We start from the raw sequence: 22518 nt of genomic DNA on the forward strand, positions 1-22518 counted from the left end.
TAGAGACCGAAGAGGAAGAAACACTCTCAAAGACATTCTGTGAAGCCACCATCACCCAAATACCAAAACCAGGAAAAAGACACTACCAGAAAATTATAGGCCAATATATTTGATAAAATATCTCACTGAAATAAAAGCAAACCGAATCCAAAACATATTAATAAGATCATACACTATGACCAACTTGGATTCATCCCAGGGTCACAGGAATGGCTCAACATATGCAAATCAACCAGTGTGACACACTACATCAAAAAAAAAGACAAAAACTACATGGTCATCTCAAGAGATACAGAAAACACATTTGGTAAAATTCAACACCCATTCACGATAAAAAAAAAAAAAACTCTCACCAAACTGAGTATACAGGGAACATATATCAACATAATAAATGCTATTTATGACAATAGTTATAAATAGCCAGTATAATACTCAACTATGAAAAGGTGAAAACCCTTCCACTAAAATCTGGAATAAAACAAGGTTGCCAATTCTTACCACTTCTATTCAACATAGCATAGGAAGTCCCAGTCACAGCAAACACACAAGAAAAAGAAATAAAAGATAGCCAAATTGGAAGGAAGAGGTAAAACTATCATTATACTTAGATGAATTGACAGAACATATGTGCCTGCGTGGTAAGACACTTCAATCCTGTTTGTCTCTTGGTGACCCAAAGGACTGTAGCTTGCCAGGCTCCTATGTCCATGGGACTTCCTAGGCAAGAATACTAGAGTGGGTAGCCATCTCCTCCTCCAGGAGATCTTCGCCACTCAGGGATCAAACCCACGTTTCCTGCAGCTCCTGCACTGCAAGTGGATTCTTTACTGCTGAGTCACTGGGGAAATCCTGATACTATATTTAGAAAACCCTAAATTCCACAGAAAAGCTACTAGAACTGATAAAATGAACTCAGCAAGGTAGCAGGATACAAAATTAACATACAGAAATTGGCTGCACATCTTTACACAAAAAGTGAATGTAAAAAAAAATTCCTTTTAAAATGCCTGAAACAAAATAAAATACTTAAGAATAAATATGAACAGGAGGTAAAAGACTTTTTCATCATTCATATATGAAATTGATGGTGATTCAAAGATCACCAAGATATCAAAATCTCATGGACTGCAAGAATTAATATTATTAAAATGGCCATACTCCCCAAAGTAATCCACAGATTTACTGTTCAGTTCAGTTCATCACTCAATTGTGTCCAATTTTTTGTGACCCCATGAACTACAGCACATCAGACTTCCCTGTCCATCACCAACTCCCAGAGTCCATCCAAACCCATGTCCATTGAGTCGGTGATGCCATCCAACCATCTTATCCTCTGTCGTCCCCTTCTCCTCCTGCCCTCAATCTTTCCCAGCATCAGGGTCTTTTCAATTGAGTCAGCTCTTCACATCAGGTGGCCAAAGTATTGGAGTTTCAGCTTCAGCATCAGTCCTTCCAATGAACACCCAGGACCGAATTCCTTTAGGATGGACTGGTTGGTGTGATCGCTATCAAATTACCCACGAGACTTTCCACAGTACTAGAAAAAAAAAGTCCTAAAATTTATATGGTACCATAAAAGACCCAGAATTGCCAAAGGAATACTGAAGGAAAAAACAAAACAAAACAAAAAATGCAGCAGGCTTAACTGCCAGGCTTCAGATAATACTCAAAACTACAATAATCAAAACAGCATGGTATTAGCACGAAAACAGATATATAGACCAATGAACAGAAAAAAGAGCTCAGAGATAAACCAACACACCTCTAGTCAATTAATCTTCAACAAAGATGGCAAGAATATACAAGGGAGAAGAGAGATTCCTGAGTAACTGGTGCTGTGAAAGTTGGACATCAGCGTGTAAATCATTAAGTTAGAACACACCCTTCACAGCATATACAATAATAAACTCAAAATGGCTTAAATACTTAAACATAAGACATGACACCATAAAAATTCCTAGGAGGGAACATAAAACGTTTTCTGACATAAATTGGACCAATGTTTTCTTAAGTCAGTCTCCTAAGACCAATGGAAATAAAAGCAAAAATAAACAAATGGGACCTAATCAAACATAAGCACTGCACAGCAAAGGAAGCCATAAAAAAAGAGAGAACCTATCAAGCAAGAGAAAATATTTGCAAATGAGGCAACAAACAAGGGCTTACTTTTGAAAATATACAAACAGCTCACATAAGTCAATAACAAAAAAATAAACAACCCAATCAAAAAATGGGCCAAAGATCCAGACATTTCTCCGAAGAAGAAATATAGACTGTCAACAGACACATGAAAAGATGCTCAACATTACTAAGTATTAGAAAAATGCAATCAACACTACAATGAGTTATCATCTCACACTGCTCAGAAGGCCCATCATTAAAGTACTTCAAATACCAAATGCAGGAAAGGGTATGGAGAAGAAGGAATTCTTGTACAGTGTTGGTGGGAATGCAAACTGGTACAGCCACTATGGAAAACAATACAGATATTCCTCAAAACACTAAAAACAGAATTACCATATGATCTGGCAATCCCACTCCTAGGCATACATCCAGACAAGAGTATAATTCAGAGACATATACACCCCTATGTTCGTGGCAGCACTATTTATAAGAGTGTTTATAAGACATTAAACCAACCTAAATGACAACAAAACATCAATGGATAAAGATGTGGTACATATATACAATGGCCATTACTCAGCCATAAAAAGGAACTGAACTGTGTCATTTGCAGAGATGTGGATGGACCTACAGACTATCATTTAGACTGAAGTCAGAGAAAAACTGGACTCTACATATATGTAGAGTCCAGAAAAATGGTATAGGTGATGTTTTGTGCAAACCAGAAATAGGCACTGATGTAGAAAACAAACATGGATAACAAGGGGAAAAAAAGAGAGGTGGACCAAACTGGGGGTGGGTTGGGACTGACATATATACAGTACTATGTGTAAAACAGAAACTAATGAGAACCTACTATGTAGCACAGGATACTCTACTGGGACCTCTGTGGTGACCTAAATGGGAAGGAAATCCTAAAAAAAGAAGGGATATACGTATGACTAATTCATTTTACTGTACAGTAGAAACTGACACAGCAGTGCAAAGCAACTCTACGCCAACTAAACAATAAATAACAAAACAAAAGAAAATGTAGTACATTCATGCAGTAGAATATTACTCAGCCATTAAAAACAATGAAATAATGCCACTAGCAGCAACATGGGTGGACCTGGGGATTATCATACTGGAGCGAAGCACAGAGAAAGGCAAATGTCATATGAAGTCACTTACAGGTAGAATCTAAACAAATGATACAGGTGAACTATTTACAAAGTGGAGGCAGACTATCAGACTTAGGGAACAAACTTACGGTTGCCAGTGGGAGGGATGGGGAGACTGATAGACTGGAAGTTTGGGATTTACATGTATACACTGCTATGTTTAAAACAGATTAGCAGTGGGGACCTACTACATGACACAGGGAACTCTGCCCAATATCCTATAATGGGATAACAATTTTTTTCCTAAATGTTTTCCTAAATGGGAAAGCAATTTGAAAAAGAGAGATGTAAATATAAACTGAGTCACTTTGCTGTACACCCAAAACTAGCCAACACTGTCAATCAAATATTTTTCAAAAAAATTTTTTCAAAAACAGACAAGACATGAAAACAACTTAAATGTCCTTCAACAGATGAATGGATCAAGATGTAGTACACATATACAATGGAATACTACTCGGCCATAAAAAAGCATGAAATAAAGCCATTTGCAGCAACACAGATGAACCTGGAGATTGTCATACTAAGTGAAATTAAGTCAGACAGAGAAGAGACAAGTATCATATGATATCCCTTATATTTGGAATCTAAAATATGACACAAATGAACTTATCTACAAAAACAAAATACAGACGCACTGACATTGAGAACACACTTGTGGTTTGCCAAGGGGGAAGAGAGAATGTGTAGAGAAGGATTCAGTGTTTGGGATTAGCAGATGCAGACTATCACATACGGAGTGGATAAACAAGGTCCTACTGTCTAGCACAGGGAAGTATAGTTAGTATTCTGTGATAAACCATAACAGAAAAGAATATGAAAAATAATGTCTATGTAGGTATGCTGAATCACTGTGCTGTGCAGTAGAAATTTACACAACAGTGTAAATCAACTATACTTCAGTAATATAAATTTTAACAAATGATTTCTACATGACAAAACAGATCTTATCTATCACTTACTTTTCTTTGGCAAAAAAAAATCTGTACCTTCTCTACGTGGCTTGGTATATGTAGTTTCTCACATCTGTCAATAAACATCTTCATTAGATTAGGTGGGAATAAATTTGGAAATCAATTTTCCTTCAAATAAGGACCTCAGCCATTCAGTTTTCTGAGTCTACATGTAAAAAAACTACTAAAGATGCAAAAATCACATAGAAATGAGAGATGTAATCTCTCCCCTTCATATAGTTCAAAGGTAATAAGGGTAACTATAGGTAGATATAGGAAAACCAAACAAGTTATTCGAGAAGGGTATAATCTTTGTCCATGGAGTCCCAAAAAGTCGGACACAACTTAGCAACTGAACAACAAATGATCTTTGTAGAAATAACAAGCTCCACCCTCAGTATTCCAACTGCAAAACACAAGTCACATGACTGTTAGCACAGTGCTCAGGTGGCCACTCTGACGGAACAGTTTTCATCCACACCAAGGAGGCTTCGTTTCCTTAGTCCTCATGAAGGGCCAGCCACTCGCCACTCTTCCCCAGGTAGAGAACCACCAGAAAAGGGTGCCAGACAGCCTTGCTTTCAGTGGGCTATGATTTTCTGAGTAAATCAGAACTTCCTAGGGAAGGTGGTAAGGACTTTTTTTTTTTTTACCTTGAGGTTCAGAACTAAATCTCAAAAACGTCCAGAAAAGTCTTATAAACACAAAATTGGACAGCTGAGAACAGGAAGAAATATTTAGTGCTTTTTCTTTTAGCACAACATGACCTGAATTTAAATCCCAGCTCAGGGGCTTCCATGGTGGCACAGGTGTAAGGAATCCACCTGCCAATGGAGGAGACACGGGTTCAATACCTGGTCTAGGAAGATCCCATAGCCTGCGGAGCAGCCAGGACTATGTGGCACAAGGACTGAGCCTGTACTCTAGAGCCCTGGAGCCACAACTACTGAGAGCTCATGTGCCGCATGAGCTACTACTAAAGCCTGCAGGCTCTACAGCATGTGACCCATAACGAGAAGCCGCTGCGATGAGAAGCCCGCAGACAGCAACTACAGAGTAGCCCATGCAGCAGTGATGACCCAGTACAGCCAAAAATAAATTATAACAAGATTCTAGTTCTGTGCTTTGTCTTAGAGAAGCTACTGAATCTCTTTCTAAAGTTTCTACATTTGTGACATGGGGATACTATCACCTTCCTTACAGAGTTGTCAGAATTACTGGAAGAGATCATCTATACATTCTCTGCTCAAATGCTTGGCACATGGTTGGTCCTCAATAAACGACCACACCTTGATTACTTTTAGATTACATAGTTTTCTACATTTGAGATCACTAATTATTTTATTAAATTAGGGTTCAAAAATCTTAAATAAACACTGAAATGCCAGAAAAGTTCTCAGGCTAAAAAAATAACTGGATTGAGGTGAGATTTAGCAAGGAAGCAGAGAAAAGATGATTTAAGTCAGGGAGAGGATTTTCAAGACAAATACAAGTAAAGAAAGATGATTTATTGAAAAACTGAAGGTCATTAAAGGTAGAGAACAAGGGGAAATCATGAAGGTAAAAAAATACTCACTAATGAATATACAAATTAGAAAAGCAAGAAATAAAAGTAGGAGAAAGACAAATATGTTAACTAGAGATCATTTTAAAGCAAGTACTGGGTTAGCCAAAAAGTTCATTCAGGATTTCTATATGTGCATGGAAACTCAAATGAACTTCTTGGCCAATCCGAATCATCGCATGCACCAATGTGAAGCCAAATGAATCCACTAGAGAACTCTGTGTTTGCTGAACAACTGAATAAATAACAACAGTGGCTGGGAAACACAAAAAAGGGAAAACAGGCCCAGCTTGGGAACAGCCTGCCTTGCTGAGGTCTGAGGGAGCATGGAAATATTTACACTTCCAATGTCATTTCCTAGGCAGGTAGGATATGAAATGCTATCAATGAGACAGGGAGAAATGAAAGTGGGAAACATAAAAGAGCCCACTGGCCATATAAAGCTGAAGTTTAAATGTTCTCAGGAGGAGAGGGTGCCCATTAAAGTGAAAAGTGGCAGAGGGATACAGGTGGTGAAAAGATAAGGATTTGTATAAGCAAAAATCACTGTTTATTTTTATAGTAATTATTACAGCAGAATGCCTGAAATGAAACATAGGCTAGAAGCTTAGAGCAATCATTGGCAGAAGGTAAAGAATGAAAGAGAACAAGAGGAATATGAGTCATTGTGGAGCTAGATGATAGGGTCAACCCATATCATCTTTTAATTAATTTATTCTCACTGGAGGATAATTACAAATATTTTGATGGTTTTTGCCATACACCAGCATGAATCAGCCACAGGTAAACACTGGTCTCTTCATCCTGAATCCCCCTCACCGCTCTCTCCCTACCCTATCCCTCCAGGTTGTCAAAGAACACTGGCTTTGGGTAGGCAATGTAAATTTAATATGATAATAATGCAAGTTATTGAGTGTTTCGTGTTTCATTATAGAGTTTGTGCCCCTTTGTGGATCACAGTCTTATCATGGTGAATGGGCTTGCATAACTCAATGGACCTATGAGCCATGCTGTGCAGGGCCATCCAAGATGGATGGGTCACAGTGGAGAGTTCTGACAAAATGTGGTCCACTGGAGGAGGGAGGGCAAACCCCTACAGGATTCTTGCTGCAAGAGTCTCATAAACAGTATGAAAAGACAAAAAGATAAAACACCCGAAGATGAGCCCCCCCAGGTCAGAAGGTGTCCTATATGCTACTGGGTAAGAGCAGAGGGCAATTAATTACCAATAGCTCCAGAAAGAGTGAAGCAGCTGGGCCAAAGCAAAAACGATGCTCAGTTGTGGATGTGTCTGGTGTGAAACTAAAGTCCAACATTATAAAGAACAATACTGCATAAGAACTTAGAATAGGTTTTAATTCAGATGACCATCACATCTACAACTGAGGGGAAGAATCCCTTAGAAGAAATGGATTAGCCCTCGTAGTCAACAAAAGAGTCTGAAATGCAGTAATTAGGTGCAATCTCAAAAATCAAAGAAAGATCTCAGTTGGTTTCCAAGGCAAACCATTCAACACCACAATAATCCAAGTCTATGCCCCAAGTACTGATGCCAAAGAAGCTGAAGTTCACGGGTTCTATGAAGACCTATAAGAATTCTAAAACTAACACCAAAAAAGATGTCCTTTTCATCATAGGGAATTGGAATGTAAATATAGGAAGTCAAGAGATACCTGGAGTTAACAGGCAAATTTGGCCTTGGACTAAAAATGAAGCAGAGAAAAGATTAACACAGTTTTGTCAAGAGTACACACTGGTCACAGCAAAACACCCTTTTCCAACAATACAAGAGATGACTTTACACACGGACATCACCAGATGGTCAATAAAGAAATCAGACTGATTACATTCTTTGCAGCCAAAGACAGAGAAGCTCTATTCATCAGCAAAAACAAGACCTGGGGCTGACTGTGGCTCACATCATGAGCTCCTTATTGCAAAATTCAGACTTATATGAAGAAAGTAGGGAAAACCAAAAGGCCATTCAGGTATGACCTAAATCAAGTCCCTTATGATTATACAGTGAAGGTGACAAATAGATTCAAGAAATTAGATCTGGTAGACAGAGTGCTTGAAGGACTATGGATGGAGGTTTGTACAGGAAGAGGTGACCAAAACCATCCCAAAGAAAAAGAAATGCAAGAAGGCAAAGTGATTGTCTGAGGAGGATTTACAAATAGCTGAGGAAAGAAGAGAAGCGAGAGGCAAAGGAGAAGGGGAATGATATACTCAGTTGAATGCAGAGTTCCAGAGAACAGCAAGGAGAGAAAACAAAACCCTTCTTAAGAGAACAATGCAAATAAATAGAGGAAAACAATAGAATGGGAAAGACTTGAGATCTCTTCAACAAAACTGGAGATACTAAGTGAACGCTAATGCAAGGATGGGCAAAATAAAGGACAGAAATGGTAAGGACCTAACAGAAGCAGAAGAGATTAAGAAGAAGTGGCACGAATACACAGAGCAACTATACAAAAAAGGTCTTAATGACCCAGATAACCACGATGGCGTGGTCACTCACCTACAGCCAGACATTCTTAACTGTGAAGTCAAGTGGGCCTTAGGAAGCATTACTACAAACAAAGCTAGTGGAGGTGATGGAATTCCAGCTGAGCTATATCAAATTCTAAAATATGATGTTGTAAAAGTGTCACACACACTATGCCAGCAAATCTGAAAAACTCAGCAGTGGCCACAGGACTGGAAAAGGTCAGTTTTCATTCCAACCCCAAAGAAGGGCAGTGCCAATTGCACTCCTTTCACATGCTAGTAAGGTTATGCTCAAAATCCTTCAAGCTAGGCTTCAGCAGTACATGAACCTAGAAATTCCAGATGTACAAGCTGGGTTTAGAAAAGGCAGAGGAATTGCCAGACATTGCATTACGAACATTTGATGGATCACAGAGGAAGCAAGGGAATTCCAGAAAAACATCAGCTTCACCGACCATACTAACGCCTTTGACTATGCGGATCACAACAAACTGGAAAATTCTTAGAGATAGGAATACCAGACCACCTTACCTGCCTCCTGAGAAACCTGTATGCAGGTCAAGAAGCAAGTTAGAACCTGAGTTGAAAACTGGGAAAGGAAAATGTCAAGGTTCTATATTATCATTCTGTTTATTCTATGCAGAGTACCTCATGAAAAATGTCAGGCCAGATGATCACAAGCTGGAACCAAGATTGCCAGTAGAAATATCAACAACCTCAGATACCATACTAATGGCAGAAAGCAAAGAGGAACTAATTAGCCTCTTGAAGACAGTGAAAGAGGAGAGTACAGAAGCCGGCTTTAAACTTAACATTCAAAAAACTAAGATCGTGACATCCAGTCCCACCATTCCATACAAACAGATTTTATTTCCTGGGTTCCAAAATCACTGTGGACGGTAACTGCAGCCATGAAATTAGAAGACACTTGCTCCTTGGAAGAAAAGTTATGACAAACCTAGACAGCATATTAAAAAGCAAAGACATCTCTTTGCTGACAGAAGTGTGTATAGTCAAAGCTATGGTTTTTCCAATAGTCATGTTCGGATGTGAGAGCTGGACCATAAAGAATGCTGAGCGCCAAAGAATTGATGTTTCCAAACTGTGGTGCTGGAGAAGACTCTTGAGAGTCCCTTGGACAGCAAGGAGATCAAACCAGTCAATCCTAAAGGAAATCAATCCTGAATATTCAAAAACGACTAATGCTGAAGCTTCAATACTTTGGCCACTTGATGCAATGGGCCTGCTCGTTGGAAAAGACCCTAATGCTGGGAAAGATTGAGGGCAGGAGGCAAAAGAGGCAACAGAGAATTAGACGGTTGGACGGCATTGACTTAAAGGACATGAGTTTGAGCAAACTGTGGGAGATAGTGAAGCACAGAGAAGCCTGGCATGCTGCAGTCCATGGGGCTGCAAAGAGTCAGACACGACTAAGTGACTGAACGACAACTGCCTGACTCCAGTCCACACGTTTAACTCCTATGCCATTCAACAACATCGGGATTGTATGCTCACATCCCCCAGGCTGATTCTCATGTGTTTGCGGAGTAGCATTTTAAAAGTCAGAAGATTTTGCATAAAACGTTATATTTTCAGTTTTTCCTTAAAAATCACTGCTCTGGAACGTTAAGCCCACACATCTCCCTGAAAACAAACTGCCCTAAGATCACCACCTTCCCCACCACTCCACAGGATAGACTGGCTTCTGTCACTTGGCAGAGGCTCGTGAACTACTTTATAAGGATTCTCATGTTCACTGTCATCATGAACATTAACAGGAATCTCACTATACAGTCAGGGATGAGTATTTTTTTAAAGTCTTTTGCCCTACCCACGCAGTGCAGCATTCCTAATTCCCTGACCAGGAACTGAACCCACAGCCCCTGCAACTAGAAGAAAAAGTCTTCACCACTGGACCACCAAGGAAGTCCTGAGGTGAGAATATTTTTAACAGCTTTCAAAGGGGACTCAGACTGTCCCCAGGTTAATCTTGTAGTAAGTTGTAGAATCAAGATTTTAATCCAATCCTATGATTCCAAAGTACAATTTCCTCTCTTGACCTTACTTCTCAATATAACGGGAAGGTCCATAACCCAAATCCAAGTCACACTGATAATGCAGTTTTTAAAAAGAACAGGCACTTCCATGGTGGCAACGTGGGTAATCTGTCTGCCAATGCAGGGGACATGGGTTTGATCCCTGGTCCAGGAAGACTTCATGTGCCATGAAGCAACTAAACCCAAGTGCCCCAGCTACTGAAGCCAGGGCTCCTAGAACCTGTGCTCCACGTAAGAGAAGCCATCGCAGCGAGATGCCCATACACTGCCACAAAGAGGAGCCCCTGCTCACCGCAACCAGAGACAGCCTGCACAAAGCAACGAAGACCCAGCGCAGCCAAAAACAAATAGAGAACAGCTTAGAAAGGAAACAAACAAGATTTAAAAGAATAATAAAATCCTTTAGAGTGCTCACTGATAAATTCTAAGTCTATTTAGAATCCCAAACTGGAATTCGTCAGTTATATACATACGTGAAAAGCCATTTACCTGTGGCTATACCTCTGTAACAATATATATTCATATACACATAAAAGCGTTTAGTTTTAAAAATGAAAAAGATAATTTTACTTGATGAAAATACATTACACTAAGCTAGTTAAAAAGAAAGTATAAATCCCAAACTTACAAAAATATAAGGAATTACATTGAAAACTCACCCAATAAATTAATCCCATCGTTGACAATGAGCTGTCCGTGACGCAAATAGTTCAAAATGGGTTCAAAGTACTCAGGACTTCGGTCAATTAAGAAAGCTCCTCTATGATCTTGTTTATTTCCCCAGACACCTGTGGGGCCAACAAAATGAAGACAGCCCCCCCATAAGCAAAAAATAAAGTCAGAAATTTATAGGAAGGAAACTGTGTAGCATACCAGTATGTTTTTACTCTTGTACAGATTGTTACCAATACCATTAAAAAGTACAGAAGGACAGGAGTTTATAAAGTCAATACAGCTACAGACGCAAAATGGGAAAATTATGGACTGCACTCACCTTTGTCCTTAAACATGTGGGCCAGCATACTGTCGGGTTCTTTATTCACTAAAGTGCTCCTAAGAATTCAGGGAAAAAAATGGATTTCTCCATTTGTCTTTATAAACAAACATATTTAAGTCAAGAGTATACTTGATCTCAGCTGCTCTCTCAAAAAGATGCATGCTATAACCTGGGAGGAGTGATGCTGGGAGACAAAAATGTGCAGTAAGTTGCCATTTATCAAAATCTCTTCTAATCTGGCACTTCCTTTGATTTAAACATCGATTTAGTTGACTTTAATTTCAATGCTAATCTATCCCTCTAGCACGCAACTATATATCACAATTTTCATGCTCTAAAGTAGGCTGTTTTTATCCCTTTAGTATAAGCAGTTGTGTCTTAAAATTTCAGTGTTGTTAATTTTCTTACTTGTGTTACAAGTATATTGCTCAATATTTTAAAAACACATTCTAAAAATGCTAAATTCATGCTTTTTGTGCCTTCTCTGGAATGACTTATGAGCCATTTTTCTACTCTTAAAAAAAAATCTTTCTAAAAATTGGTTTCAAATCACACAGTATATTTAAGCAGCACTGGAATATCTTCTAAGGAAATCAGTACTCTGAAGGAAAGGACAGACAGCATATAGTACCACGCTGACACACACGTGCATGTGCACCTACCGTGTGGTTGTAAAGTACCGCCCTCCAACATTTAATGTGAGCCAGTCTGTGTGAGATCCTGACAGCCCTTCAGGCAGTTTAGAATCTGTCTGAGGATCTAGAGATGACAGGTAGAAAAAATAAACATTAATTTGGGGAGGCATTAATTTGGTGATTTGGGGAAGATGGCAATACCATAATTTTTTAAACCAAAAACACACATAGAAAGCATGGCAGAGCTACTAGGACAGCAAGCTCTGTACCCATAGACAGCATCAAAAACAAAACTAAGTATAAGGTATACCACCAGCACTGACAGCTAGGACAGCAGCTATGGCATCAGCTTCTGACAGCAACAGCAGGGTATGTAATGATCCTAAGAATTCCAAAGTAATCCGTAAAGACTCACTTCAAAACTCAGCAAATCTACTTGAGAACCACCACCCGGAAGTGGAGGGGTCTGCCCACTCTTAACTGCAGGTGATTCAAGTAGTGTGCAGTAAGATCTGAAGGGGCTGAAAATGAACTCTCAAAACTCCCACCTAGGAAAAAAGCCCCACACTGAGGGTAAGTTGTTGGGAAAAGGAACACATCGAAGTCAGTATTATGAGGTAGATGAACCTAGAGTCTATTATACAGAGTGAAGTAGGTCAGAAAGAGAAAAACAAATATCACATATTAACACACATATATGTGGAATCTAGAAAGATGGTCCTGATGAACCTGTTTGCAGGGCAGCAATGGAGATGCAGACACAGAGAACAGACTTACGGACACAGGCAGAGGGGAGGAAGGAGAGGGTGAGGCAAACGGCGACAGCAGCAGGGAAACACATACACGACCATACATAAAATAGGCAGCCAATGGAAATTTGCTATATGACTCAGGAACCCAAACCTAAGCTCTGCAGCAACCTAGAGGGGTGTGAAAGGGTGGGAGGAGGGAGGGAGTTTCCAGAGGGAGGGCACATATATATATACCTATGGCTAATTCATGTTGATGTATGGCAGAAACGAAACCAATATTGTAAAAGCAATTATCCTTTAATTAAAAATAAATTTTAAAAAAAGATAATAAAAGTCAACTAGGTCCACCAGAACCAGAATACATAAGAAGGTAATCCCCATATTTTTCAATACTTCACATTAAACAGAAAAAGGCAAACCCAAAACCATGAAATTAGGAAAACTTTCCTAAGTTAGCCTGTCCTTCTCCAGTAAAGGAAAATGAATTTCATGTAAAAAATGAGGAACAGAAACTCCCATACAAAATTATTTTTAAAAAGGAAGACTACATCCCTATAGATAATAAAGATGTGGCAGAAATACCCATAAAATAGGTAAACTATAATATTTCAAATATGCTAAAAGAGGTAAATAATATAAACCAGAACCAAAAATGAAGAAATGGGACAAGAGAACTCAGAATTAGAAGTAAAAAGAAAAATCATTTCAGTAATGAAGATTACAAGAAACAGGAATGAAAGAACACCACAGATAATGCCTGAAAGGAGGTAAAAGATGAAAGGGGAAACTTTAAAAATCAAAAAAGAAATGAAGGAAGAGATGAAACGTATTTACTAGATTTCAACTTACCTAAGGAGGCAAAAGAGCTGTGTACAGAAAACTACAAGACACTCATGAAAGAAATCACAGACAGCACAAACAGATGGAGATATATTCCATGCTCCTGGGCTGGAGGAATCAATACTGTGAAAATGACTATACTGTCAAATGTAATATATAGATACAATGCAACCCCCATCAAATTACCAATGGCACTTTTCACAGAATTAGAGCAAAAAAATTTCACAATTTGTATCGAAACACAAAAGACCCCAAGTAGTCAAAGCAATCTTGAGAAAGAAGAGTGGAGCTAGAGGAATCTGAAACCTGATTTCAGACTATAATACAAACATACAGTCATCAAGACAGCATGGTACTGGCACAGAGTACAGACCAATGGAATAAGATACAAAGCCCAGAGATAAACCCACACACCTACGGGCATCTTATCTTTCACAAAGGAGGCAAGAATATACAATGGGGAAAAGATAGCCTCTTGAATAAGCAGTGCTGGGAGAACTGGACAACTATGCATAAAAGAACAAAATTAGAACACTTCCTCACGCCATATACAAAGATAGACTCAAAAATGGAGTGAAAACCTAAATAAGACCACAGACTATCAAACTCTTAGCAGAGAACATAAGCAGAATACGACATAAATCATAGCAAGATCCTCTATGACCCACCTCCAAGAACAATGGAAATAAAAACAAAAATAAACAAATGGGACCTAATTAAACTTAAAAGCTTTTGCACATCAAAGGAAAGTATAAACAAGGTGAAAAGATAAACCACAGAATGGGAGAAAATAATAGCAAATGAAACAACCAACAGAGGATTAATTTCCAAAATATACAAACAACTCATACCAGAAAAACAAACAATCTAGTCAAAAAGTGGACAAGAGACCTAAACAGACATTTCTCTAAAGACCACATACAGATGCGAATACACACATGAAAAGATGCTCAACACCTCTCATTATTAGTGAAATGCAAGTCAAAACTACAATGAGTATCACCTCACTAGTCAGAATGGCTATCATCAAAAAATCCACAAACAACAAGTGCTGGAGAAAGTATGGGGAAAAGGGAACCCTCTTGCACTGCTAGTGGGAATGTAAACTAATACAACCACTATGGAAGACAGTATGGAGATTCCTTAGAAAACTAGGAATAAAACCACCATATGACCCAGCAATATAATTTCTAGACATATACCCTGAGGAAACCAAACCTGAAAAAGACATGCATCCCAATGTTCATTGCAGCATTATTTATAATAGCTAGGACATGGAAGCAACCCAGATGTCCATCAACAGATCAACGGATAAAAAAGCTGTGGTACATATATGTAATGGAATACTGCTGCTGCTGCTGCTGCTAAGTCGCTTCAGTCGTGTCCAACTCTGTGCGACCGCATAGACGGCAGCCCACTAGGCTACCCTGTCCCTGGGATTCTCCAGGCAAGAATACTGGAGTGGGTTGCCATTTGGAATACTACTCAGTCATAAAAAGGAATGCATGAGTCAATTCCTGTGAGATGAATGAAACTAGAGCCTATTATATAGCGTGAAGTAAGTAAAACACAAACACCACATGTTAATGCATATGTATGGAATCTAGAAAGGTAGTACTGACAAACCTACTCGCAGGGCAGCAATGGAGACACACACAGAGAACAGACATATGGACAAGGGCCAGGGAGAGGAAGGAGAGGGTGAGATAAATGGAGAGAACAGCATGGAAGCGTACAAACTACCATATGTAAAATAGACAGCCAATGGAAATTTGCTGTAGGACTCAGGGAACTCAAACCGGGCTCTGTAACAACCTAGAGGGTTAGAGGGAGGGAGTTTCAAGAGGGGACATCTGTATACCTATGGCTAATTCATGTTGATGTATGGCAAAAATGAAACTAGTAATGTAAAGCAATCATCAATCAATTTAAAAAAATAACTATAATTTAAAAAAGATTTTAAATACATCAACTGAAGACAAGTATAAAAGATCCAATACACATACAATAGATATCCTGGAAGGAGAAAATCAAATCACGGTGACAAAACAAACACATAAAGTTCAAGAAAACTTTTCTGAAATTAAAAAAAGTAAAACTAAGTATTGAAAGGGCCCACCACATATCTGAAAGAATCAACCCAGAACAACTCAGAACATCCAGAAATAGTCTACTAAAGTTACTGTACTTTAAAGAAAGAGAATCATCCTTTAGGGGAACTAGGAAAAATAATCAGTTACAAGAAATCAGGGTTGTTTTTTTTTAACACCAGTACTCTATGCTAGAAAAAAAAATGGAGTAACATATTTAAGGTAAAGAAAAATCACAACCTAAAGATTTTTTTAAACAACTTGAGGTATAACTGCTATATAATAAAAAATTTACCATTAAAGTGGCAATTTTGTCATGAAATCATCTGACATGATTTTATGACTAGACAAACTGATTTTCAGGTATAGAGGCCACATGCAAGATGTCCAGAGAACACACTTTTCACAAGTTCTTTATAAAGAATCTACTGGAAAACAAATTTCAGACGGCCTCTTGAGGCATCAATTTAGAGAAAGAGTACAGTATACAACGGTGTGTGTGTATGTATGTCTATGTTTATAGCATGTTTGACAATGGATAAATACACTTTTAAATAAAGGAACAGGCATATTAAAAATGCTTAACTGTCTTTAGTAGTCATATACAAAGTATTAGGATTGTTACTGAAACTTTTATGTGTATTTTGTGTAGGATGAAGGAAAACAGTAATTTCTTGACATTGTATGTGTCCCTGGAAACCAGGATTACTGATATGCAAGAAAGGAGACACAGATAAAAGAAAATGTTAAATAAAAACCTTACAATTCTATACTCAATTTCAGTACATATAGATTTTTTTTTTTTTTTGGAGGGGGATAATAGGACTGGGAGCATTCTCTTAGGCCTGAATTAAAAAACTGGAGGTCTAAAAGAGAATCTTGGGGATGGTCTTGATCACTGCCTCCTGTACAATGTCATGAGACTCCATCTCTTCAGACACTCTTAACAGATCTAATCCCTTTCATCTATTTATCACTTCCACTGTATAACCCTAAGGGATTTGATTTAGATCATACCTGAATGGTCTAGTGGTTTTCCCTATTTTCTTCAATTTAAGTCTGAGTTTGACAATAAGGAATTCATAATCTGAGCCACAGTAAGCTCCTGGTCTTGCTTTTGCTAACTACATACAGCTTCTCCATCTTTGCTGCCAAGAATATAATCAATCTGACTTCGGTACTGACCATCTGCTGATGTCCATGTGTAGAGTCTTCTCTTGTGTTGTTTGGAAGAGGGTGTTTGCTATGACTAGGGCGTTCTCATGGCAAAACTCTGTTAGCCTTTGACCTGCTTCATTTTGTACTCCAAGGCCAAATTTACCTGTTATTTTAGGTAGCTCTTGATTTTCTACTTTTGCATTCCAGTCCCCTATAATGAAGAGGACATCTTTCTTGGCTGTTAGTTCTAGAAGTTCTTGTAGGTTTCCATAGAACTGTTCAACTTCAGCTTCTTCAGCACTACTGGTCGGGGCATAGACCTGGATTACCGTGATGTTGAATGGCTTGCCTTGGAAACGAACAGAGATCATTCTGTTGCTTTTGAGATTGCATCCAAGTACTGCATTTCAGACTCTTCTGTTGACTATGATGGCTACTCCATTTCTTCTAAGGGATTCTTGCCCACAGTGGTAGATATAATGGTCACCTGAATTAAATTCACCCATTCCAGGCCATTTTAGTTCACTGATTCCCAAAATGTCGATGTTCACTCTTGCCATCTCCTGTTTGATCACTTCCAATTTGCCTTGATTCTATGACCTAACATTCCAGCTTTCTATGCAATATTGCTCTTTACAGCATCACACTTTATTTCCAACATCTGTCACATCTACAACTGGGTGTTGTTTTTCTTTGATGAGGCCTTACAAAAAGCTGAGAAGAGAAGAGAAGCAAAAGGCAAAGGAGAAAAGAAAGGACATACCCATTTGAATGCAGAGTTCCAAAGAATAGCAAGAAGAGATAAGAAAGCCTTCCTCAGCGATCAAAGCAAAGAAATAGAGGAAAACAATAGAATGGGAAAAGACTAGAGACCTCTTCAAGAAAATTAGAGATACCAAGGGAACATTTCATGTAAAGATAAGCACAATAAAGGACAGAAATGGTATGAACCTAACAGAAGCAGAAGATATTAAGAAGAGGTGGCAATACACAGAAGAACTATATAAAAAGATCTTCATGACCCAGATAACCATGATGGTGTGATCACTCACCTAGAGCCAGACATCCTGGAACACAAAGTCAGGTGGGCCTTAGGAAGCATCACTATGAACAAAGCTAGTGGAGGTGATGGAATTCCAGTTGAGCTATTTCAAATCCTAAAAGATGATGCTGTCAAAGTGCTGCACTCAAAATGTCAGCAAATTTGGAAAACTCAGCAGTGGCCACAGGACTGGAAAAGGTCAGTTTTCATTCCAATCCCAAAGAAAGGCAATATCAAAGAATGTTCAAAGTACCACACAACTGTACTAATCTCACACACTAGCAAAGTAATGCTTAAAATTCTCCAAGCCAGGCTTCAACAGTATGTGAACTGAAAACTTTCAGACGTTCAAGCTACATTTAGAAAAGGCAGAGGAACCAGAGATCAAACTGCCAACATCTGTTGGATCATCGAAAAAGCAGGAGAGTTTCAGAAAAACACCTACTTCAGCTTTATTGACTATGCCAAAGCCTTTGTGTGGATCACAACAAACTGTGGAAAATTGTTCAAGAGATGTGAATACCAGATCTCCTGACCTGCCTCCTGAGAAATCTGTATGCACGTCAAGCGGCAACAGTTAGAACTGGACATGAAACAACACACTGGTTCCAAATCAGGAAAGGAGTACGTCAAGGCTATATATGTTACCCTGCTTATTTAACTTATATGTAGAGTACATCATGTGAAATGCTAGGCTAGAGGAAGCACAAGCTGGAATCAAGATTGCCAGGAGAAATATGAATAACCTCAGATACACAGATGACACCACCCTTATGGCAAAAAGGAAGAACTACTAAAGAGCCTCTTGATGAAAGTGAAAGAGGAGAGGGAAAAAGTTGGCTTAAAGCTCAACATTCAGAAAACTAAGATCATGGCATCCAGTCCCATCACTTCATGGCAAATAGATGGGGGAAAAGTGGAAACAGTGGCTGACTATTTTTTTGGGCTCCAAAATCACTGCAGATGGTGACTGCAGCCATGAAATTAAAAGACATCTGCTCCTTGGAAGAAAAGCTATGACCAACCTAGATAGCATATTTAAAAGCAGAGACACTACTTCGCCAACAAAGGTCCATCTAGTCAAGGCTATGGTTTTTCCAGTAGTCATGTATGGATGTGACAGCTGGACTATAAAGAAAGCTGAGTGCCAAAGAATTGATACTTTTGAACTGTGGTGTTGGAGAAGACTCTTGACAGTCCCTTGGACTGCAAGGAGATCCAACCAGTCAATCCTAAAGGAAATCAGTCCTGTATATTCATTGGAAGGATAGATGCTAAAGCTGAAACTCCAATGCTTTGGCCACCTGATGTGAAGAATCGACTCTCTGGAAAAGACCCTGATGCTGGAAAAGACTAAAGGCAGGAGAAGGGGACGACAGAGGATGAGATGGTTAGATGGCATCGCCGACACAACGGACATGAGCTTGAGTAGGCTCCGGGAGTTGGTGGATAGGGAAGCCTGGCATGCTGCAGTCCATAGAGCTGCAAAGAGTCGGACACGACTGAGCGACTGAACTGAATTGAGAAGAATCAGTTCTTAAGACATCATGTTGAATGACAGAAGCCTTATACAAAAGAATAAATGTTCTGTGATTCCAACTATATGAATGTTTATATAATAGGAAAAAAAATTATTGTATGGTAGGGACAAAATTCTCCCAGGGACGGGGGAGCCTGGTAGGCTGCCGTCTCTGGGGTCACACAGAGTTGGACGCGACTGAAGCAACTAAGCAGCAGCAGCAGCAGGGACAAAATTAGTAGTTGTGTCTGGTGGGGTAGGGGTGGGACTAAGAAAGAGACTGAGGGAAATCTAGGATGATTGTAACATTCTATACCTTGACAGGGGTTTGGGTTACACAGATGGGTGCATTTGTCAACACTCAGTAAGATACACTTAAAATTTATGCAATTTATGCAAGTTTAACTCAAAAATATGTAAAACATATTGAGTTCTAGTTGATGATATGTAACTGAAATGTTCAGGGGTGAAGTGTATTAACAATCTCTTTGAAATGCATCAAAAAATAAAATGGACTGGCAGAAACAGGATCATTATGCAATAAAGAATAATAAAGAATAGAATAGTAGACTGCTAATAAGTAGAGTCTAGGTGATGAGTGTATGGGTGTTTACTGAAATATTCTAAAAGTAAAATGCTTGGAAGAAACAAGAAGAAGACACAAGTTGGAATATCGCCCAGATGAAATACGATTAACCATTTTAAGTGCACCATCAGGTGGCATTTAGTGCATTCCCAATGCTGTGCAACCACCACCTCTCCCTAGTTTCAAAGCTTCATCATCATTTAGATTTTGACAGGGGTTACATTCATTCCTAAGCATTTTATTTTCATGCTATTGTAAATTGAACTGTTTAAGTATATTTTTGGATTGTTCATTGCTAGTATATAGAAATGCAACTGATTTTTATGTGTTGATTTTCACTCTTGGAACTTTGCTGAATTCATTTATTAGCTCTAACGTCACGTGTGTTTAGGGTTTATCTAAATACAAGATCATGTTGTCTGAGAATAGAGATAATTTTACTTTTTGCCTGTTTGCTTTGGCTAGAACCTCTAATATATTATCACTGTGAAGTTGCAAAAGTGGGCATTGTTCCTAACTCTAGTGGAAAAGCTTCGTCTTTCACCAATGGATATGTTGGTAGCTGTGGGTTTTTCATATATGGCCTTTATCATAGTAAGTTTCCTTCTATTTCTAGTTTGCTAAGTGTTTTTATTGTGAAAAGATATGAATTTTGTCAAAATCTTTTATTACATCAGTGGAGATATTTTGGGGTTTTCCTTCATTCTACTAAGGTGACATATCACATTGATTCCTTTTTGTCTGTTGACCCATTCTCAAATTCCAGGAATAAATCCCACTTGGTCATTAGAGTACAACCCTTTCACTATAATTCTTTGGTTTGCTCATATTTTGCTCAGGATTTTAATATCGATATTCATAAAGGATATTTGCAATTTTCTTGTAGTGTCTTTGCCTGGCTTTGGTATCAGTGTAAAAGTTTGCAAAATATATTCTCGATGCAAAACAAAATCTTATAATCCTTAATTACAAACCAAAGTATGAACCCATGCTTTCCTGGTGGCTCAGCTGGTAAAGAATCCACCTGCAACGTGGGAGACCTGGGTTCAATCCCTGCATTGGGAAGATCCTCTGGAGAAGGGAACAGCTACCCACTGCAGTATTCTTGCCTGCAGAATTCCAAGGACAGTCCATGGGGTCGCAAAGAGTAAGACATGAGTTATTTTATCTATGTTATATATGATATAAAGCTTTCTATAACATTTATTACATATGAATCTTATCCACTAGCTATGTATTTCAAATTTTGTTCACCATAAAACCTAGTAATGATGATGAACTCAGGAACAATGAGCCTCCCTAGTAACCAGGTTGTGTTTTGAAATGACATTTCCACTAAAAGATATGAAGGTTTCCAATAACAAAAAACTGATCTGGGTTCAGGACAAGAGATGTATCAGATGAACATTTTGCTATTCCAGACAGTAAGGAATCTGTAAAAGACTAACAGATTTGTATAAAAAAGAGGAAGACTTCAAGGGATTTCCACTGGTCAAAAGTAAAATAATCTAGGTATCAATGAATGCAGAGGATGAAAACATATTCAATATTTTTAACTCTGAAAGCTAGGAATGATTAAACAAAAAACACTAAATCACTTTTTATTGTTTATTTGTATGGAATGAATCAATTAAGTGACTACTGCCTGCCACTCTGTTAGGTTAACAGGTGAAAAAAAAGATGAGAAAAATTTTTTGTTCACAGTCCTACGCCAAAGACAGAGAATATGCACTTACTTCTAAGTTACCATATGATGATCCTAAGAACTACCTCTACTCAACAAATACAAATATTGAGAAGGCTTAAAAAATACTTAAATATTCATAGTGTGATTGTCTGAAACTATGTCAAATACTCATTAAAGAATATTTACCTTATTTAAGCCTCAGGCTCTTTCTTTTGGGATATACACTGTATCTGCTTTCTTCAAAATTAAAGGGTAGTATGTATATACGTGAATGAGTGTGTGTGGTTGATACTGGGCATCTTTGACTGATTTCTCTGATGTGAATGGTTGTCAAACATTACTTTTGCAAGCAATCTGTTGTTTGGTTGCTCAGTCGTGTCCAATTCTAACTCCAAAAACAGTAGCCAACCATGCTCCTCTGTCAGTGGGATTTCCCAGACAAGAATACTGGAGTGGGTTGCCACTTCCTTCTCCAGGGGATCTTCCCGACCCAGGCATTGAACCTGTGTCTCCTGTACTGGCAGGTGGATTCTTCACCACTGAGCCACCAGGGAAGCCTTCTGCAACCCATACATGCTTAAAAATATGTAACATAGCAGAGAGATTTGGTGACTATTATCAGAGAAAATTTCAAAAAAACAGAGTTCTAAAATCAAAACTACCTTATTGTGTCATAATTAATGGATACGTGCACATCTAGAGCATTTTAAAAACACAAAAAAGGTGAGGTATTCATACTAAAATATGATCATCTAATACAAGTTAGAAATTTACTTTCACACTCCCCCAACCCCAATGCAGAATCAAAAGAGCTATGAAGAGTTGAATACTGCCACAAGATACTTTTTAATGTTTGGCTTA

General features: G+C 38.5%; 1 protein-coding gene across 2 annotated transcripts in view; it reads right to left on the minus strand.

Moving 5' to 3' along the window:
* The window catches only part of KCTD9 (potassium channel tetramerization domain containing 9), an 83244-nt gene that overhangs the window by 45348 nt on the left and 15378 nt on the right, over positions 1 to 22518 (minus strand). For both annotated transcript variants that reach the window (XM_052644944.1, XM_052644943.1), the window contains exons 4-6: positions 12011 to 12107; positions 11346 to 11404; positions 11011 to 11139 (exon numbers count right to left, since the gene is read on the minus strand). In XM_052644944.1, coding sequence (XP_052500904.1) covers positions 11011 to 11139; positions 11346 to 11404; positions 12011 to 12107 — 285 coding nt within the window. The remainder of the gene's footprint in view (positions 1 to 11010; positions 11140 to 11345; positions 11405 to 12010; positions 12108 to 22518) is intronic.

The sequence above is a fragment of the Budorcas taxicolor genome, chromosome 8 (genome assembly GCF_023091745.1).
Source record: "Budorcas taxicolor isolate Tak-1 chromosome 8, Takin1.1, whole genome shotgun sequence".
NCBI lineage: Eukaryota > Metazoa > Chordata > Mammalia > Artiodactyla > Bovidae > Budorcas > Budorcas taxicolor.